This window comes from Rosa chinensis, chromosome 7 (genome assembly GCF_002994745.2).
Source record: "Rosa chinensis cultivar Old Blush chromosome 7, RchiOBHm-V2, whole genome shotgun sequence".
Taxonomy (NCBI): domain Eukaryota; kingdom Viridiplantae; phylum Streptophyta; class Magnoliopsida; order Rosales; family Rosaceae; genus Rosa; species Rosa chinensis.
In genome coordinates, this window is record NC_037094.1 from 31265893 (window position 1) to 31283513 (window position 17621).

At 39.3% G+C, this 17621-nt stretch overlaps 1 protein-coding gene and 1 long non-coding RNA gene across 2 annotated transcripts; both read left to right on the top strand.

Annotated features, from left to right (window-relative positions):
* Positions 1 to 2530: 2530 nt before the first annotated feature.
* LOC121050640 (zeta-carotene desaturase, chloroplastic/chromoplastic-like) lies at positions 2531 to 12365 on the top strand (the record flags this gene model as incomplete). Its single annotated transcript, XM_040511417.1, has 5 exons — positions 2531 to 2671; positions 11258 to 11348; positions 11660 to 11733; positions 12008 to 12112; positions 12270 to 12365. Coding segments are annotated over exons 1-5 (507 nt in total), but the record flags the coding sequence as incomplete, so codon positions are not given.
* Positions 12366 to 14562: 2197 nt separating this feature from the next.
* On the top strand, positions 14563 to 16040 carry LOC121050364. The gene is made up of 2 exons (XR_005802774.1): positions 14563 to 15001; positions 15872 to 16040. It is a non-coding gene; the product is annotated as an uncharacterized LOC121050364 (long non-coding RNA).
* Positions 16041 to 17621: the final 1581 nt, after the last annotated feature.

Genomic DNA, 17621 nt, shown 5'->3' on the forward strand with positions numbered 1-17621 from the left:
TCTCCCTTCTCCGACTTCGATGGGTGAGGCCCGAGACCCGTAGCAGAAGCATTGTAGGGAATTGCGAAGAGCAGCATAAGCAGACCAGTGGTCTACACCAACCTGTTATCGGCCTCGCCATCGACGATAGCCTCGCCGACGCTCTACATCTAAACTTAATTAAACTCCGGTAGCTCCGATCGGAGTTTCAGGCTTGATTCCTGAGTTCGACGCCGCACCGGAGGTGAAGAGAGAGTCTCAGGCGTGATCCAGAGTTCGAGGCCGCACTGCTGGTGGAGAGAGAGAGCTTCAGGCGTGATCCGGAGTTCGACGCTGCACCGGAGAGAGAGCTTCAGGCATGATCCGGAGTTCGACGCCGCACCGCTGCACCAGAGAGAGAAAGCTCTAATTCGAAGTTCGACGCCGCACTGGAGGTGTGGATAGAGACAGAGAGAGAAATCGGTGAGGGGGGAGGGAGGAGAGAGAAAATGGATCGAAGAAGGGAGGGGGGGGGGGGAGAGAGAGAATGAGAGGAGAGAGTGAAAATTTAATAATAGGGGCAAAATTGTCAAAAGATGTTAGATTGGGTAAGTGGGGTTAAAAAACTCTTAGTGGAGTAAGTGGGCAATTTTTATACTGAAATTGGGTAAGTGGTCACGGCCCCTTATTATTATTATTGGTAAAATTCTCCAAGACGATCTAGTTACCTTATATGCTTGATGTTACTCAGTACCTTCCGAATGATGGCCCGACTGCAGCGGTTCCCCATCATTTACTCTTCAGTGCTGAAGTATTCATCAAGTGTGTATGATACATGGTTAGTTGATTTTCCTTCAGGTGTGATGCCTCTTATACGCCGACCTCATAGGGATTTCTCTGCGTATCAGATTGTTTACGTGTCTTGCACCTTTTCCTGGTGATGGTAACGTTAGATTACTTTACAGGTTTGAGTTATGCTACGAATGTGATCCGAGGGAATGTGGTGGTTATCTCTCCCTCGATGTCAAGTTTGTTGGGGCAAGGTTTAAGGTGCAAGATTGGAGTTTGATTTTGGGTTTGATTGTTAGAGTTGAGTGGAAATAGCTTTGGGCTGTCTCTGACTTCTATAATTGCTTGGAATTAGAATTGTTGATGGAAATGAAACTAGTAATATTTGCGGTTCTGACGTTGAATCAAGTTTCAGGAGTTGTGTTACATGATGTGATATGTTATTTAAGCGACATTTGGGATATCATTGACAGTTGTTGGAGATTACTTGGAAATCACGACTAGTTATCTTGGGCCTTTGACCTGACCATGATATTTGGATTTAGTTTTGTTCGGACTAGAAGAAATTGATTCTAGATACATTGACTTATAATTTATCCTTTTGAAGTTTTGGATTGTATTGAGTAAGGAGATGGATAGAATTTATGTTTTTGAAATAGTTTTATGTTTGAAATTTGAGTATTTAGTTGGATTCTTAGATCTTTACAATCGAGTTACGATCTTTGGCAGTATTTAATTGGGAGGATTAGAAACAACTTTTGTATATGAGATTGTAATGATGCGTGTACTTGGTTATCCGCTTTTGGCTAAAATGGTTGTACCAAAAATCAGAGAATCGTAGTAGTGATATCGTTGGGTATTCATAATAGTGCAAGTGGAATTACTTGTGATACAGAGTACGATTCGAGTTATAAATGTGGGGCCTTGAAGATTAATTGTGATAGATTTTTGGTGAAACTTTTGCTAGACAGTTGGATTGTGATTTTGTAAGAGTGGTTAGTGGAATAACTTTAAGGAAATAAGTTTTCCAGTTGGCTCCGAAAATATTTCAGATTAAGGCTTGACCAGAATTCTTGTTATATGTGGGTAAAACGTGATGCGGTTTGTCTGTGTTGTAATATATTTCGACTATGATTATGAAGGAATTGGATCGCCATGTGGTTGGATTAATTTTAGATCCAGGTACCGCTTTGTGTGATAAGAGATGTTAGACGGGTGTCTGTTTGCATCAAGGTTGTTGTTCAAGGAAAGACTTTGTGAATGGTGTTTTGTCATCTAGGAAAATTGGTTGTTGCTTGAGTTGAATACTTATATTAACAGATTCTTTGGAGCAATTAAGTGAGTTTACTACCTTGGTACCGTTACTGGTGGTAATGGGTTAAACTGTTTGAGATTTAGTTCTCACTTTGATCGATCTTTCTACCGTTTGGTGACCCTTGATTGGAGAAGTATAGAAAGTTGTTGGTATTGATATTCGGTCACCATCACGGGTTTTTAGGTACGATGACTTGGCAAGATGTTGGAGTTGAGTTTGGAAATTGTTTGTTTGGACTTGGGTTTTATCAAAGGTTTCAACCGACACTTGAAGTACTAACTATTGAGCTACTATGGTTGAGTTGTGTTGTTGGATTAATGCTTAGCGAGATGAGGTTTGGGAAATTTTGGTGCAATCTTAGTTAGCACAGATTAGTTTTTGGAATTGTTGTTGTAGCTGGAATATTATTGAATAAGTGTTGTTAGAGGGCAGATCTTCAGCTACTTTATCCTCAGTTTAGGGATGACAATGTCGCTTAGGGATATCGGCTTTGAGCCATGCAAGGAGAGTTGGTTATACTCAAGTACTTGCAAGATTGACGTTGATTATTGGAATATTATGGTTTGGAAACACGGAGAAGAAAGAATGGACTACTTTGCTAATAGTCTGGTACAGAAATTTTGAACATGAACGAGTGTGCGAAAGGTGTCGCCTTATGGCCAATAGGGTATATATCAAAGAAGTTTCTCTAGTTGACTTAGATGTCATCTCAAGGCTTTGATCAATGGTTTAGTTAAGTATCAAAGGAGCGCAAAGGAAGTGTAGAGGCCCCATAACCTACATGATTAAGAACTTATAGGTTGGTTCGAGGCTACTCTTTGATATGCTTGACAACTATGGGACCTCTACGTGCACAACATTCGATCAGAAATTTAAGCACAAACAGACAAAAAGCAAGTGCGGTTTTGTGGTTGCTAAGAAAATTGGTTGTTTCAGACATGTGGGTTATCAGTGAACATCTTGTGGTGTTTTATTACCTGTTGGACTTTCCATAAACCTGTGTACGAATTGAAATTGTATTAAGTGTGGGTAGATGTATTATCACAATGTTGTTGGTGAACGAAATGGATCATCACCATATGAGTTATATATGAAAAGGTTATGAATGCTGCTATTCCAACTGAATAGTTTGTGATATCGATACCGTGAGTTATCTGAACAAGTTTTTGATATAAATTTCTTGACACCGAAGTTGTGTACTTGTGAGTATGTACTACTACATGGTTAGGTAAGACAAGGTTATTCGACTTGGAACATTGATGAATTTGGGTTTTAAGTATGTGTTTTTAATTTCTTGGGTAATTGAGATTGTCGGAATTATCAGCTGCTCCAGTCGTTGACTTAAGCTTTCAAAGGGGAAAACTTAACTCAAAGAAGATTTGATTTTCGTCATGCAGTATTCACGGTGTAGTTTGTTCAGGTCGCTTCTAACATAATGCTTTGACGATGTTCTCCCTTAGTTGTTAAGGATTGTCAGTAATGAGTGGAAATAAATTTATCTCCTAAGACACTGAATTTAATAAAGAACTCTATGGGAATTATTCAGATCACAATGATTGGCTAGATTTCGGCTAGAGGATTGTTTCTTATAAGGGTTAATCTCTCTGTTCTAATTGGTCAACTCTTAGATCAGTTTTGAAGCTAATTTCTACATGTGAGTAGACTTGCACATCTTTTCTGTGTCTTATCATCGCCACTGCTGTATGATTGATGTGTTATTCATCTTCGTGAATGTTTACTACGGATTGGTGTGTGCACCCATCTCTACTTCAACAGCATGAAATTTCGAGGATGAAATTTTTATAAGGAGGGGAGACTGTAACGTCCCGAACCTAAATTTACCAGTTTATGAGTCTTTCGATTGGTAAACGACACTAACATTTACTTTTTGGCTCCGTTTCGACCTTTTAGGGGGCCCTAAAAGTTGACTTTTTGTTCGGTTCAAAATTTGAGAAAATTTCATTCATGAAAGTCGTAGAGGACGTTAAACCGAGTTCGTGGACACACAACACGTTAAAATCGGAGCTGTAACGAAAAAGTTATATAAGTTGGAATGCAATTGCAATTTTGTAAATTAGGGAATTTTTTTTGGTATATGGGGGTTTCCCAAAGGGGAAACCCATTATTTTCGAGGGCTTCCATTTCTGGAAGCTGAGGAGAGAAAGAGAGGGAACGAGAGAGAGAGAGAGAGGGAGATAGCCGGCAGTGGGCTTCCCGGCCTCACCACCGGCTTTTCCGGCCACCCCCGGCCGTTCAACCGAGCTACCATGGACTCATCTTCCTCTTCCTCCCTGTGGCAACGATGCACGATGATGATGGTAGAATGCGCAGCAAGCTTGATTTCCGGCGAGCTCGTTTTTGGTTTTCGGGCCAATTCGCGATTTTTCGGCCATGTTAGACGACTCCACCATCTGGCCTTTTTAGCCCCTTCCTCCACGGTCCTAATCCACCAAGTTTCATGTTCCAATTCAGCTGGAGGAAGGTGAATCGAAGATTTGAGCTAAATTTGGAGATTTCGGGTTTGAGGTAAAATCTACCCTATACACTTGAAATTGATCAATGTTGTAGTTATGAAAGATGTTTAGAATGATGAGACGATGCTGTGGATGAAATTTGGTAGCCATATGTGGTGGTTGACCGGCGGCGCGTGGGGCCCATGTGCAATAGCCTGTGGCGGCGCGTCCGGCCATTCCTGGTGGGTTGTTTTAGTCTATTGGGTAGTATATGTTGTTACGAATATATAGATAGGTGTTTGGTGGAAATTGGAGGAGGTTTGGATATTAATCAGAATTTTCAAAATTTTGAAAGGTTCAGATTTTGATTTGGGAAGATCCAACCATGGGATCGATCCTATTTTTTGATATGTTGATGTAGTTATTGATTGGATATAATATATGAAGTTTGGGCTCGTTCCGTGTTGACTTCGAGCATCCAATGATTATTGGTTTTAGGGTATATAATTTATTATTGTAAATTAAGTCTCGGTTCTTGAGAAACAATTATTTATTTTATTGATTGTTCAGGACGACGGATATGCGAGTTGAAGACGGGAAAGTTGGACGGCCGTTGTAGCCGCAAACCGTGAGTGGACATTTATTTTAAATTAATTGTGCATGCAGTATATTATTATTTTCTAATTGAGGTTTAATTTATTATTTGAATTATTGAGTTTTATGATTTTATGAGATTGATTTCTTGAGATTTATTATGCTCTATGAGTTACGGGATTATCAGTGGATTTCCTTCCCGAGGGCTTTCAATAGATTTTCAAGCTATTTATTTATGAGTTATTGAGTTAGTAAGTGATTTTCGGGAAGGAGATTTTGAGATATGATTTGAGATTTTAAAGAGATTTCGAGATGATCGACATGACATAGTTGAGATTTCAATAAAGATGATGATTAAGAGTGTTTCTACCTCATCTTTCTTCCTCGGCACACCCCTTTAGTCATCGTCTATTTTGAGATATGATTTGAGATTTTAAAGAGATTTCGAGATGATCGACATGACATAGTTGAGATTTCAATAAAGATGATGATTAAGAGTGTTTCTAAGATTTTTATTGCATGCGAGGTTTTAGAGAATAGCTTGGGAAAGCATTAAGTTTCACTTGCTTATTCGAAATTACTTATGCTTCATCCACTCACTCTAACGGTTTTCAAATGCTTTTCTCCTGGGCCCTTCAGTTTCAAATGCCCAGTTTGCAGGCCAGATTAGCTTGAGGTCGAGCGTACATGGGATTGAGGCATAGCTGTCATAGCTTCTGGATTATAAAAGTATCGGTCCTTTATCTTGTATTCTATCTTCTTGTATGCCTGTACATTAGATTGCTCTGATATTTGTTTTGTGAAACTAGAGATGTTGTGATTTAGGGAGCAGGGTGGCTCCAGAAGATTAAGGGTGGATTATTTTAGAAGTGTAAATGTCTTTCTACAGGTTTTGGGTAGTCCACTTTTAGAGGGAGTTCTGCCAAATTGTTGGTAGAATTTCTTCTAAGGTGGGCCCCGCATGGCCACTTCGGATTTCAAGGTGAAATCCGGGGTGTGTCCTGTCAATCAAGCTAATCATGTAGTGAACCATGCTTGTATCTCCCACGATTATCAAATCGGGGTTCTAGCTCTAGAATCTAAAGATGTCATCCCCTAAATTTCAATCTAGAAATATTAAAACACATACCCAAGAGTTGATAATTCCTAAGAATGCATTCTAATCAATTATCACAAAACACAAGCATCCAATAATTAACAAATTCTATAAATAAATTAAATTAAGCATCCATTACATCAGATTTAGGTTAGGGCACACAATCCTAACACCCAATAAAATTTCTACTCACTACCCATAAATATATACATCATCAATTTCGTACAAATAAAAGAGGGAAAGGTATAGAAGAGGGAGAACAACCAAGGCAAGCTACAAATGCTAGAAAGCAAACATAACAAACCTTGGAATTATAATTTCTCCCTTTTCCCAAGTGGTGATTAAACCCCTTATGCTTGAAGTGCTTCCCCTTTGAATCTTGTGAATTTGATGAGAAGATGAAATTTTGGTGAGGTGGGTCTTAGCGAGGAAGTATGGATCTTGGTGAGGAGAAGAAAAAATGAGAAAAATAAATTTTGGTGAGGTGGGGTGGTTCTTGGCAAGAAGGAAAAAATGGAGAAGGAAGGGAAAGAGAGCAGCCCAAAGTACGCCTCATCAAAAAGCCCGCGGATCAAGTGGACCGATGGAGGCCCGCCGACCCAGAGGGCCAAAGGCCCGCAAAAGCCCGGCCCGTAAAAGCCCGCTAGACCTTGCCCGTAAAATCCCGTAAACTATTTTATATATATATATATATATATATCTATATATATATATCTATATATGTATGTTGATGTGCTCATAATCTCATATTTTCTTAATTATTATATTTTTACAAGTTTGAACTTCGCTGAATTACTGAGAACTGCTCGGATGGAATTAGGAGTTGTACCTTACATGCACGGAAAGCCCCATGTGTGTAGTTTCTGAGGAATTTTACGGTATGAGATTCTGACTTTTCTAGAAGGAGTTATGGCAATTTAAGTGAAGGAAGTTCAGCTTGGACTGGAATCTGCAACATCTTTTACAAGTTTGAATTTCTCTGAATTACTGGGAACTGCTTTGATGGAATTAGGAGCTGTACCTTATATTCACGGAAAGCCCCATGTGTATAGTTTCTGAGAAATTTTACGGTTTGTGATTCCGACTTTTCTAGAAGGAGTTATGGAAATTTAAGTGAAGACAGTTCAACTTGGACGGGAATCTGTAACATCTTTCACAAGTTCATGTCTAGAACCTAACTTCGCTGAATTACTGGGAACTACTCGGATGGAATTAGGAGTTTTACCCTATATGCACGGAAATCCCCATGTGTCTAGTTTCTGAAGAATTTTACGGTTTGCGATTCCGACTTTTCTGGAAGGAGTTATGGCAATTTAAGTGAAGAAAGTTCAGCTTTGACGGGAATCTACAACATCTTTTACAACATCTTTTACAATATGCACGGTGTTGTTATCACTTATACCACATACCGCCAAGCACAAGCAACGACCTCTTAGGTGGGCCCCGTGGCATGACTAGTCCCACCTATGACATGCATCCGGTAGTCCAACACCCAAGTTACCTCGCTATGATGGAGGTCGGCCGGTACCTTGCTAGGAGGCCACCCTCCCATGCTCTCCAAGAGGCTTCAAGAGAAGCAATATGTGTATTATCCCACATTGGAAATATAGAATAGAATGGGACTTCCTTTAGCTATAAGAGGAAGTCCTCCCCTTCTTGGAATGGGATGGGATCTATGATCCCCAACTTGTATCACTACAAAGGTCACTTGACCTCACACACAGTAAACTATCTAAGTGGACGTAGCCTTGCCTCAAGGGCAAGATGAACCACTATACATGTTGTGTCATCTCTCTCCCTCTCTACATTGCCTCATACTTAGTTCATGTTCCGTATTCTATAACAGAAACATTGGCGCTAGAAGAGGGCCCCTATGTTTGGGTGTGAACCTCCGACCTTGAGCAAGGGTCATGTACAGGTACATGAGCTTCCGGGTACATGGGTACATGCAGGGCACCCCACCCTCAACCTCACCCAAGCCTATACCATCGGATACTATGAGCCACCGGGTACATGAGCTTCCAGGTACATGGAAGACACCCGACCCTCAACCTCACCCAAGCCTATACCATCGAGTACTATGAGCCACTGGGTACATGGTCTTCCGGGTACACATACCACCTTCCTTCCCAAGCCTCTGAGGAGTCATCGGGTACATGAGCTTCTGGGTACATGATCGTCTGGGTACAAATACCACCTTCCTTCCCAAGCCTCTGAGGAGTCATCGGGTACATGAGCTTCCGGGTACATGAGTCAGCGGGTACCACAAGCCACCAAGGTGCGGCAAGTCCAAAAATCAAGGTCCATTCCCGAAGTAGCTAGTCTTGCACATCAACTCATAGAGATGATGATTTCTACTTGGATCGGGTTCATCTCTTCTAGGCCCCTGCTAAGCAACTTAGGCCCGTAGCATCTAGCATCCCGCTAGCAACACTTGGTCATGCCTGGACCTACTAGCCCAACTCCGGCCCGCTCTAGTACATGTTATGATTAAGAGCCCGGTACCCTAAGCCTATCATGCCTCATCCCGGATTGTCAGCACCGAACCTCGATCTTCGGCACCTACCCAGACGCCCATACACTCACCGACAGCTTCAGTGCTTCACCTCTGACTCGGCCAGGCGTGCTTGAGATACAATCTCCCAAGCCGGGACCTTCACTCCAACTCACCGGATTCACAAGACTCGGATCCTTTCTAGAACGACATCGACAGTTCTTGAATTCACTTGCAAACCCGGTGAGCCCCTGACCAGGCCAGGCTTATCGATCACATTATGGTGCTCTCGTCTGGGCAGCGGTTCGTATCTTCATAGGCATTATCTTCAAACTCTTGGCGACTCTCCCCTGATCCACCTACAGACCGATATGAGCAACACATCACGACCCCAGTCACAGATACCATCAGTTTTTGGCCCCGGCAGCTCTTGCTTCCGGCTTGAGTCTTGCTGCCGACAACATGACCATTACCCAGGTCGTTCCCGGCACCACGAGTCCCCCGACACAATCACCGAGTCCTGCTCTCACCCTTTTGATCACCGGGAGTCTCCCTTTGACTCAGCTTCTTGATCGAAGCCACCGGTACCAACTACTATAAAAAAAAAAAATAAAAAAAAAAAATAAAAAAAAAAAAAAAAAAAAACGGGGAACTTCTCTGGGCTGTCCCTGACAGCACTTTCAGCTCCCGACAGCTCATCTTGGCGACCTCACCGGTGATCTTTTCATCATCTCTCGGTGACAAAACCCGGAACCTGCTGATCCTCTCCAAATCTTACTCTCCAGGAATATATCAAACACTCCGAGATCCACCCTCTTGGCGACTCCCTCGGGGACTCCTATAATATCATCTTCTCAATGTTGCACCTCTAGATGACTCGTTCTGGCACTCAGTGATGACCTCTAATCATGGACTCATGATGGCGAGCTGCTTTTAATGTCGCACCTGCAACACGCACTACACCAATAACTTAAACACACAACACTTTTTGCACAACGAAAAAAAAAAAAAAGTGTTGTGTGATGAAGAAAAGTGAATCACACAACACGTTTAAAAAACTTGCGTTGTATAAGGTGGTTAAAATTCTAAATTTTTTAGCTAGTGGATCATTGCACACCAGTTATAAGAATAGTTCGTTGTGTGAATGAAAAAAAAAATAGCGGCAGATTTCCCTCTTAGCCTAACTCAAATTTGGCTCTAAATTGGTGCTCCAAAGGACAACAGAATAGTTATATCTGTTGTATGAGTGTAGCTTGCAAAATATCACACAACAGTTTTTTACTTTGTGTTGTCCAAGTAATGAAGATATGTACTGGCAAGATTTCAATGCATCCAAAATGTCATTCATTGCCCCAAAATGAACAAATTTTGATCAAAATGTAGGTTACATATATGTACTCCTACAACGTAATTTCTTATTTGTGTTGTCTAAATGAGAGATACCTATCCCTAGCACCAAAACTGGTACTATGATTGCACATAGGCGGGAACTATCCCTCCTTGCTCCCTCAGCTCAAATTTAAACTATGTATAATCAGACAGCATAACTTCATATATGTGTTGTCTGATTCAAATAATCTGTTGTGACTGGGCGGCAACATTTTGAGCCAAAAGGCTGTAGGCGCCATGTTTCCCCCCATAATTTCACATTTTGATTTTTAGTGCTGCATTCAGACAACGGTCGATGAGATGTCAGTTGTGTGAATAACTTTGAGAATTTTTAGTTAGGTTTAATTTTTCCGCATCGTGTCCAAAAGAAACGGAAAAGGAAAAAAGCATACCCCGGCCTCCTCTCTACACTTAACACAGCTCATGACTCTCTCGACCTTAGATCTACAAACCCATCTCTTTCGAACACTTTTCGAGCGAATGACTTCAATTTCTTAGGAGCCTCTTCCTTCCCCTTCCTCACCTTCACCCTCTTCTCCCTCGTTGTCACCGTCCTGAACAGCCTGAGCCTCCTCCTGGTTTTGGTTTTTCTCCGCCTCCCGTTCCATCTCTCTCTCCCGCGGCTCACATTCCGCCATCAAAGCTTCCGTTAGTCCTCTTCAGCTTCGTCATCGGCACCTGAAGCTCGTTGGTTATCGATGCCGAACAACCTGTAAGCAACTTCTCTTCACTTTCTCAGATTTCCTTTTTGTTGCTCCGGTTGTTGCTTCAACCAGATTCGGAGCCTAAAGAGTTAAATCCTTGAAAGATCTGAGCGGCTGAACTTGAATTTTCATTGAATTAGGGTTTTCTTCGTGTCATTGTAGGGTTAGATGAGTGTAATTGAGAATCAATCAATTGTTATACACTAGAATTGGATGGGTCGTGATTGTTAGGGTTTTACCGATTGTTGATTTTTTCGTTCTCTGCCTATTTGATATACTTAGGTGGTTCTCGTTTTATGTTCACATTGATTTGGAGCTGATTATATCATCAATTGAGCAGTTTCTGAAATTTATACCATGTTTAGTTGGTCAGGAAACTAAGAATCAGCTTATCATTTATTAATATTCTATCGGATGCTTCATGTTGTGTGTTTGTTTAATGGGTGATTTGGTTTTTTGATGCAGATAAACCAATCGACCCTTTTTGCTATGATCCCTGCACATCCATCTTTGGAGAGGCGCAGTGCAAATCAGAGTGCGGCACAAAACACTTCAGGTTTGGACACTGCTTGACTCAAGGCGGCCAGTTACTTTGTTGCTGTAGTCCTTAAAAGCTAGCCAGGCTTGGAGATAGAAGATTAAAATGATCGATTGTTAGTAAATGAGTTTACCATGCCACACCATAGCATGCCCTATCAACCAGGTGGTAAGCTTTGGTGCTCGATCTTTTGTTGATCAAATTTTGTCTTGAGAGATCATAAATCTTCTCTTGTTTAAATCGTTCCTGCCTATTTTGTATGCCACCTTATATTTATGGAGTGATCTTTTTCAAAGAAATCTGATATTTAATTAACTTCTCCATCACAGAACTTGATTTTCGGTTTCCAATTGGAGCCCCCATACATGGGATTCTTGCATTTTTATCTACAAATAAGATCAAGGTAAATATTTGCATTGCCACTGTCCTGACGTTACTGCAAGCATCATTTTTGTCATGGTTCATTTCTGTACATGCTTTCCAATACTTTTTTAAATTTAGGAATTGGATAAGCCGAGAGAAAATGAAGCACTGGTTCCATCTTGAATCAGGAAGACATTGCACGTGGTGTGATCCGTGTTATCATTTAGTATTTGTTGGATGTGATTTATATGGTAATTAGAGCTTGTCCGGATTTCTTTTAAATGCTTTTACTTTATGATATTTTGTAACTGTAGACTTATGATAAAGCAAGAAATGCATTGGCTTTTGCATTGAGTCCTGTCGTCAGGGCTCTGGTTGATCCAGATGGAGCATTGAGTGATGTACGAAATTTGGATAGCGTAAGAATGAAAGCTACTTTAATGTGTTATTATTGTGTACCTGGGAATCTTACTTGCCTGATTTTGTTTGGGTTTGTTTTTTCTATGTTCTTGCTTCAATGTAGATAGTTATTTTTTGCACAATTGTTTAAATTTAAAGTTTTACTTCTTTCTTTAGATAAGCTTCTCAGATTGGTTCATGTCCAAGGGTGGCACACGCACGAGTATCCAAAGAATGTCGGATCCTGTTGCGTACGCTCTTGGGTTCACTGGTTTGATAGTGTGGAGCAATTTCTATATTATATTTCTTTATGTAATGTTTTATTGAAATTGTATTCAACAGAATACAGTGGATGATCAGGACACATGGTTTTCTAATAAGGAAGCCACGCTGTTGAAATCACAGAAATTCACCCCTGAATTTGGTTTGTTTTTTTATTCCTATTTGTTCTTCAATTTAGTTTCCGCTGACCTCCTTATATGGATTCATTAGTTTACGCTGTTCTCCTTATCAAATATTGAAAAAATCTTACTAATAGTTCACTAAATAACCAGCTGAAAATTGTTTAGTTGCTTACCCTATGAAAGAGCTGTTGAGAATAATATCCTTATTTGTGTTATATTGTTTTCTTTTTCATTGCAGATTTCACAAACCTTATATTTTCCAAACATTGTAAATGTTCATCTCTTCAAGGGATGCTCAACGGAATTCATCAATCAGATTGTATGTCCAAGATTTTCGGTGTACCGCGGTCAAGTATCTGTTTTCCTTACTGAAGTAAGTAGTAAGTAACACTTACTACGTCTCTTGAGAATGCTTTCATTATTATATTAGTTTGCACCAAAAATTCTGGATCTTTGGTTTTGACTACTACTTTGTTTCTTCAAGTTTTTCAAAGCTCTTGCATTGCATACCCTTTTTCATTATTATGAAGAGAAACTTTGAATAATCTGTTTTAAGGGAATTTCATTGAACTTTTGCGATTTATACTTCTAGCACATATATGTGTGCTGAAGAAGTAGGATTGCTGAGGGCCTTAGGGTTGACTTTTGAGCTTGTTAAGTTTATATCCATATCCTCTTATAGCTTCATAGAACATACAAGTGTGTCACTTCAGACACAACATGTTTTAATGCAGCTTTCGTCCTCACTCTTTTTATTTTTTCCAAGTAATTAAGCTGTCACTATACCCAGATTAGCCACAAACAGAAGTTTTAGATCAAAGTAATTCAATCCATGGTCTGATCAATTACATGCTTAGCCGCAATGCTTGTTATATTAACTAGCTATAAGCCTGGTCGACAGTGAATTTAGGTGTTTTTGCCTAGTGGTCATTCTTTCTGGATTCCATGTAACTCAATCCTGGTATTTAGTGCCCATCTTACATTTACATGTATTATAAGAGTGCTAAAACTATCTCACTTACATTTACATTCATCGTTAATACTGGTGGAGCAAGATTCTGAATAGATTACAAGTAAGAGTGTAAGACGGGTTGGGTTTACAAAGTTTATATGCCATATTTGATATCAAATTTGGGATTTTGTATTCTGGATTTGATGTAAGATTTCGAGGAGGAAAGATTAGGGACCTGGGTGTGGGTTTGTTTTGGATTGTTCTATCATGATTTCTAATTTGTTTCATTTATTCTTTGTCAGTTGTTGCCCAAGGCTGGGTGATTGAAGCAGAGGATATATACGGTTCGTATTTGGTGAGTTCCTTCCTGATTGCTCCGAGCACCTCATTTTTGTTTGTCAAATTATTTATGTCAAAACCCACATTTCTATTCATCATAATCGTTACTGGGTTTTGAAAATGATAAACCAAAAGAAGAACATGAAGGTGTCTCTTTTACAGTTTCATACCTTTTTTTGGATTCGTCTATATCGCTTGAGGAAGGATTAGATTGGAACTTTGGAAGTTTCAGGCTATGTTTTTGTTTATTAGTATTGAAATTTGGTTTTGACCTAAATGAAATTTTAATGTCTGCTCTCTAATTGATAGTCTGGTTGCGTTTTGTAAAACATAGATATTTTGGCATCGGTTTTGCTTGCATTTTGACATGTATATCTGTTTTGCTTCCAACTGAATTTTTTTTAGCTGACTGAAATAGTAAATATATGAATCATGCGAATGAAAATCATACAATAATGAGTGCAATTTTATGACTTTCTGTTCCAAGTTAAGTTAATAATGATTGTTATGGTTTTAGTTTAATTGTGTATTGGTTGCACATCTTATATCATCATAGATCTTATATGATCCAAATGAAAATTAAGTTACAGTAAGCTGATGGTTAGGTCTTTTCTTTCATTCTTTGTTTCTTACTCTTTTCTTTCTATTGTGTTATTTTTCCATATATATTATATAAATATAATATATGATCTGTTAGTTAATTGTTTTATATTAGTCTTATTGTTATATTGTTCTCTTTTGATTGTGGGAAGATTAGAAGGGCTGGGGGCTGACTAAATAAGGAGGGGAAGGGGACAGGAGAAAGAAAAAAAGAAAAAAAATAGAAAGGAAAAACAAAGAAGAAGAGAGGATGGGGACGAAGAAAAAGACGGGAAAGGAAGGGAAGAGAGAGTTGGAGAGTTTGGGTTTTTATCGAAGGCAACCATTTGGGTATCTCTGGATTTGAGGGGAGAGAAGCTAGAAGGTTTATGTTGATTTCCGGAAGCAAAGATGAAGAATTGAGAATATGATCTCTTAGTGAAGGGGTTTTGCTTTGAGTTGGGTTGGTTGTTTCCGTTCTGCTCTATGATTCGAAAAGCAAACTGTGGATGGAAGGAGGAGATTTAGGAGAGGTGTTTCAGCCTTTGTTATTCTTTTTCTGCTATTCAAAGCTTTGAGCCTTTTGGGTTTTCCTTTTTTGGCTGTTCTTGTTTTGGGTCTGCTTAAGAACTGAGGTGAGTGACTGTTCTTTCTTGCGTTATGTTTTATTTATGATTTTTCCTTGGCTGATTTCTATGTTAAATTGAGATGTTGGTGTGGATCAATGAGTGATTTCGTACCTAGAAATATTACTTCTATTTATCTTTTATCATTGTTGGTTTTACTTTGGGATCTTTGACGTCTGGTAAAGCTTTTGATTTGTAAACTGTGGTTAGGTGGGGTGTTTGATATCATGAGTTTGGAATTGCTTTGAATTCTGATATCTTTCTTTCTGAGCTTTTGCTTTGTTATTTTATGTACCTTGTTCTCTATTAGGTGTCGAGGACAATTACTTGAGCTTCAATTGTGTTTTGGTCTATTGCTTATGGTTCAAAAGGAACTCGATGTTGGTACCATGTGACCAGAGTATGGTGCTAGTTTGTATTGTTTACAAACTGAGATTTTGTCACTCTTCCTTTTTGTTTTTTTTTATAGTAATCATCTTGTATACCTTTGGGTCTGCCTTCTTCTTGTAAGATCTTGTAATTATGCTCTTTTGAAAACTCAACTATGTATATTTGTAAATGTAGAAAGGTACTGGAACTTTGAAATGGAGCAGTGTTTTAAATTCAAATATGAAGTGCTTTCACTTCCTTTTTGTTTCTTTCCTTCTGTTAGTCTTTTTCAGTTTGGAACTCTTTTTCATTTGTTCTGAAGATATATCAAAGAGATTTTGCAAGTGAGTTTTCACTTTGGAACTCTTTTTCATATGTTCTGAAGTAAAAGTGACATGGCATTGTATTTCGATAGTGATGTGATGCAATCTTATTGGTAATGATTGGCTATTGTTTACTCCAGGATAAATTGATTTGTCACTAAAAACTACTCTTCCTATATATTTGCAGGCAACATTAGAAGACATAATGCTTTGGAACAATGTGTATCGGCCTTTGATGTTCAAGTAGATAGGGCATATATGTATTAGAATGTAAAACGAGATGTTGAATGATTGGGAAATGCTCCATTTTAACATTTTTGGCATATGGAATGGATTGGATTACTCATTTGAAGGCTTGCAATGTGTTTTCTTTCCAATTGATCACTATTCATTAGGTAAAATGGAGCTATATTTGCACAAAATTTAGCAAATGAAAATGATCGTACAATAGTTTTGTAATGTAGCAAATGCAATAATTCATATCACACATCAGTTTTTAACAAATCAGTGTCTTTTAATTTATACTCAGATAACATAATTAATTGAACTCTGTTGTCCTAAAAGTTAATCACACAACAGAACCAATTGAACTCTGTTGTCCTAAAGTTAATCACACAACAGATATAGTCCAAGAACTGAAGTGTGAAGATCAATCAGACAACAGACAAAATAAAAAACGGTTGTCTGATACGCTTAACAAACAACAGTTTAAAACTAGCACTGTTGTCTGAAGACAGCGCCTCAACTGCTGCGCAGTTGCGCTTGGCATCTGCCAAGCCATCTGTCGAGCTATCACACAACAGTTATAACACATACCTGTTGTCTATGTGTTTATTACACAACTGTGTTCCACCGTTGTCTGATTTTTCATCAGACAACGGCTAAAATCAGACAACGGCTCACTCTACAACGGTGGGACTCCAAATCCCACATCGGTTTTCTGCCGTTGTCTGATAAGATTTTTGGTGTAGTGACGGTACTATTGCAGAATAGGCCAAGCCTTTTATCTCATATGCAAAGTTAAGTGCCTACGTCCTTATACTCTCTTAAATATATATACATGTGCCTATGTATCAGAAAGGCTGGGCATTCTTACATGTGTCCGCACGTGTCATGCACAAATTGCATAATTGAGTAAATAATTGATATGCATACTAACAAGACCCGCCCCGGATTTCACCTCGAAATCCGAAGTGGCCCTGTGGGGCCCACCTTAGAAGAAATTCTACCAAAAATTTGGCGGAACTTCCCCTAAAAGTAGGCTACCCAAAACCTGTAGGAAAACATTTACACTTCTAAATCATCCATCCTTATTCTCCTGGAGCCACCCTGCTCCCCAAATTACAACATCAACCAAAAATCACATAACACAAATCACAACTTAAATAACCTTAATTTCCTCAAGTAATCAGAGCAATTCTAACAGCAAGGGTAATCAAGGAAAACCTAAATCAAATAAAAATGCGGAAGCCATGTGATTGACTATGCCTCAACTCCAATGTACGCCCGACCTCACTAATTTCGCCTGCAAACTGGGCATTTGAAACCGAAGGGCCCAGGGGAAAGTAATTGAAAAACATGTTAGAGTGAGTGGACAAAATAAACGATTAAATAAATAAATTAAAAGAAAAGGAATTGTATTACTTCCCCACGAATTTAAATTCGTAAAACTTCGATGCATGCAACATTTATAAAACGTATGTCTTTAAAACTCGAAATCTCGTAAAAACATACTAGTCCCCGCTGGCTAAAAGAATCGTACTAGCCCCGCTAGTCAAGTAACAAATAAAAGGATATGGGGAAGAGATGTCACCATACGGGTAAAGGAGCCCCTTAGGCTCTACCTACCCTCAACTGCCACTCACACATAGATTGTGTGAGGAGGAGAACTAATAACCTTGACTACCACTCACGTGAGGAGGAGAATAAATCACCTC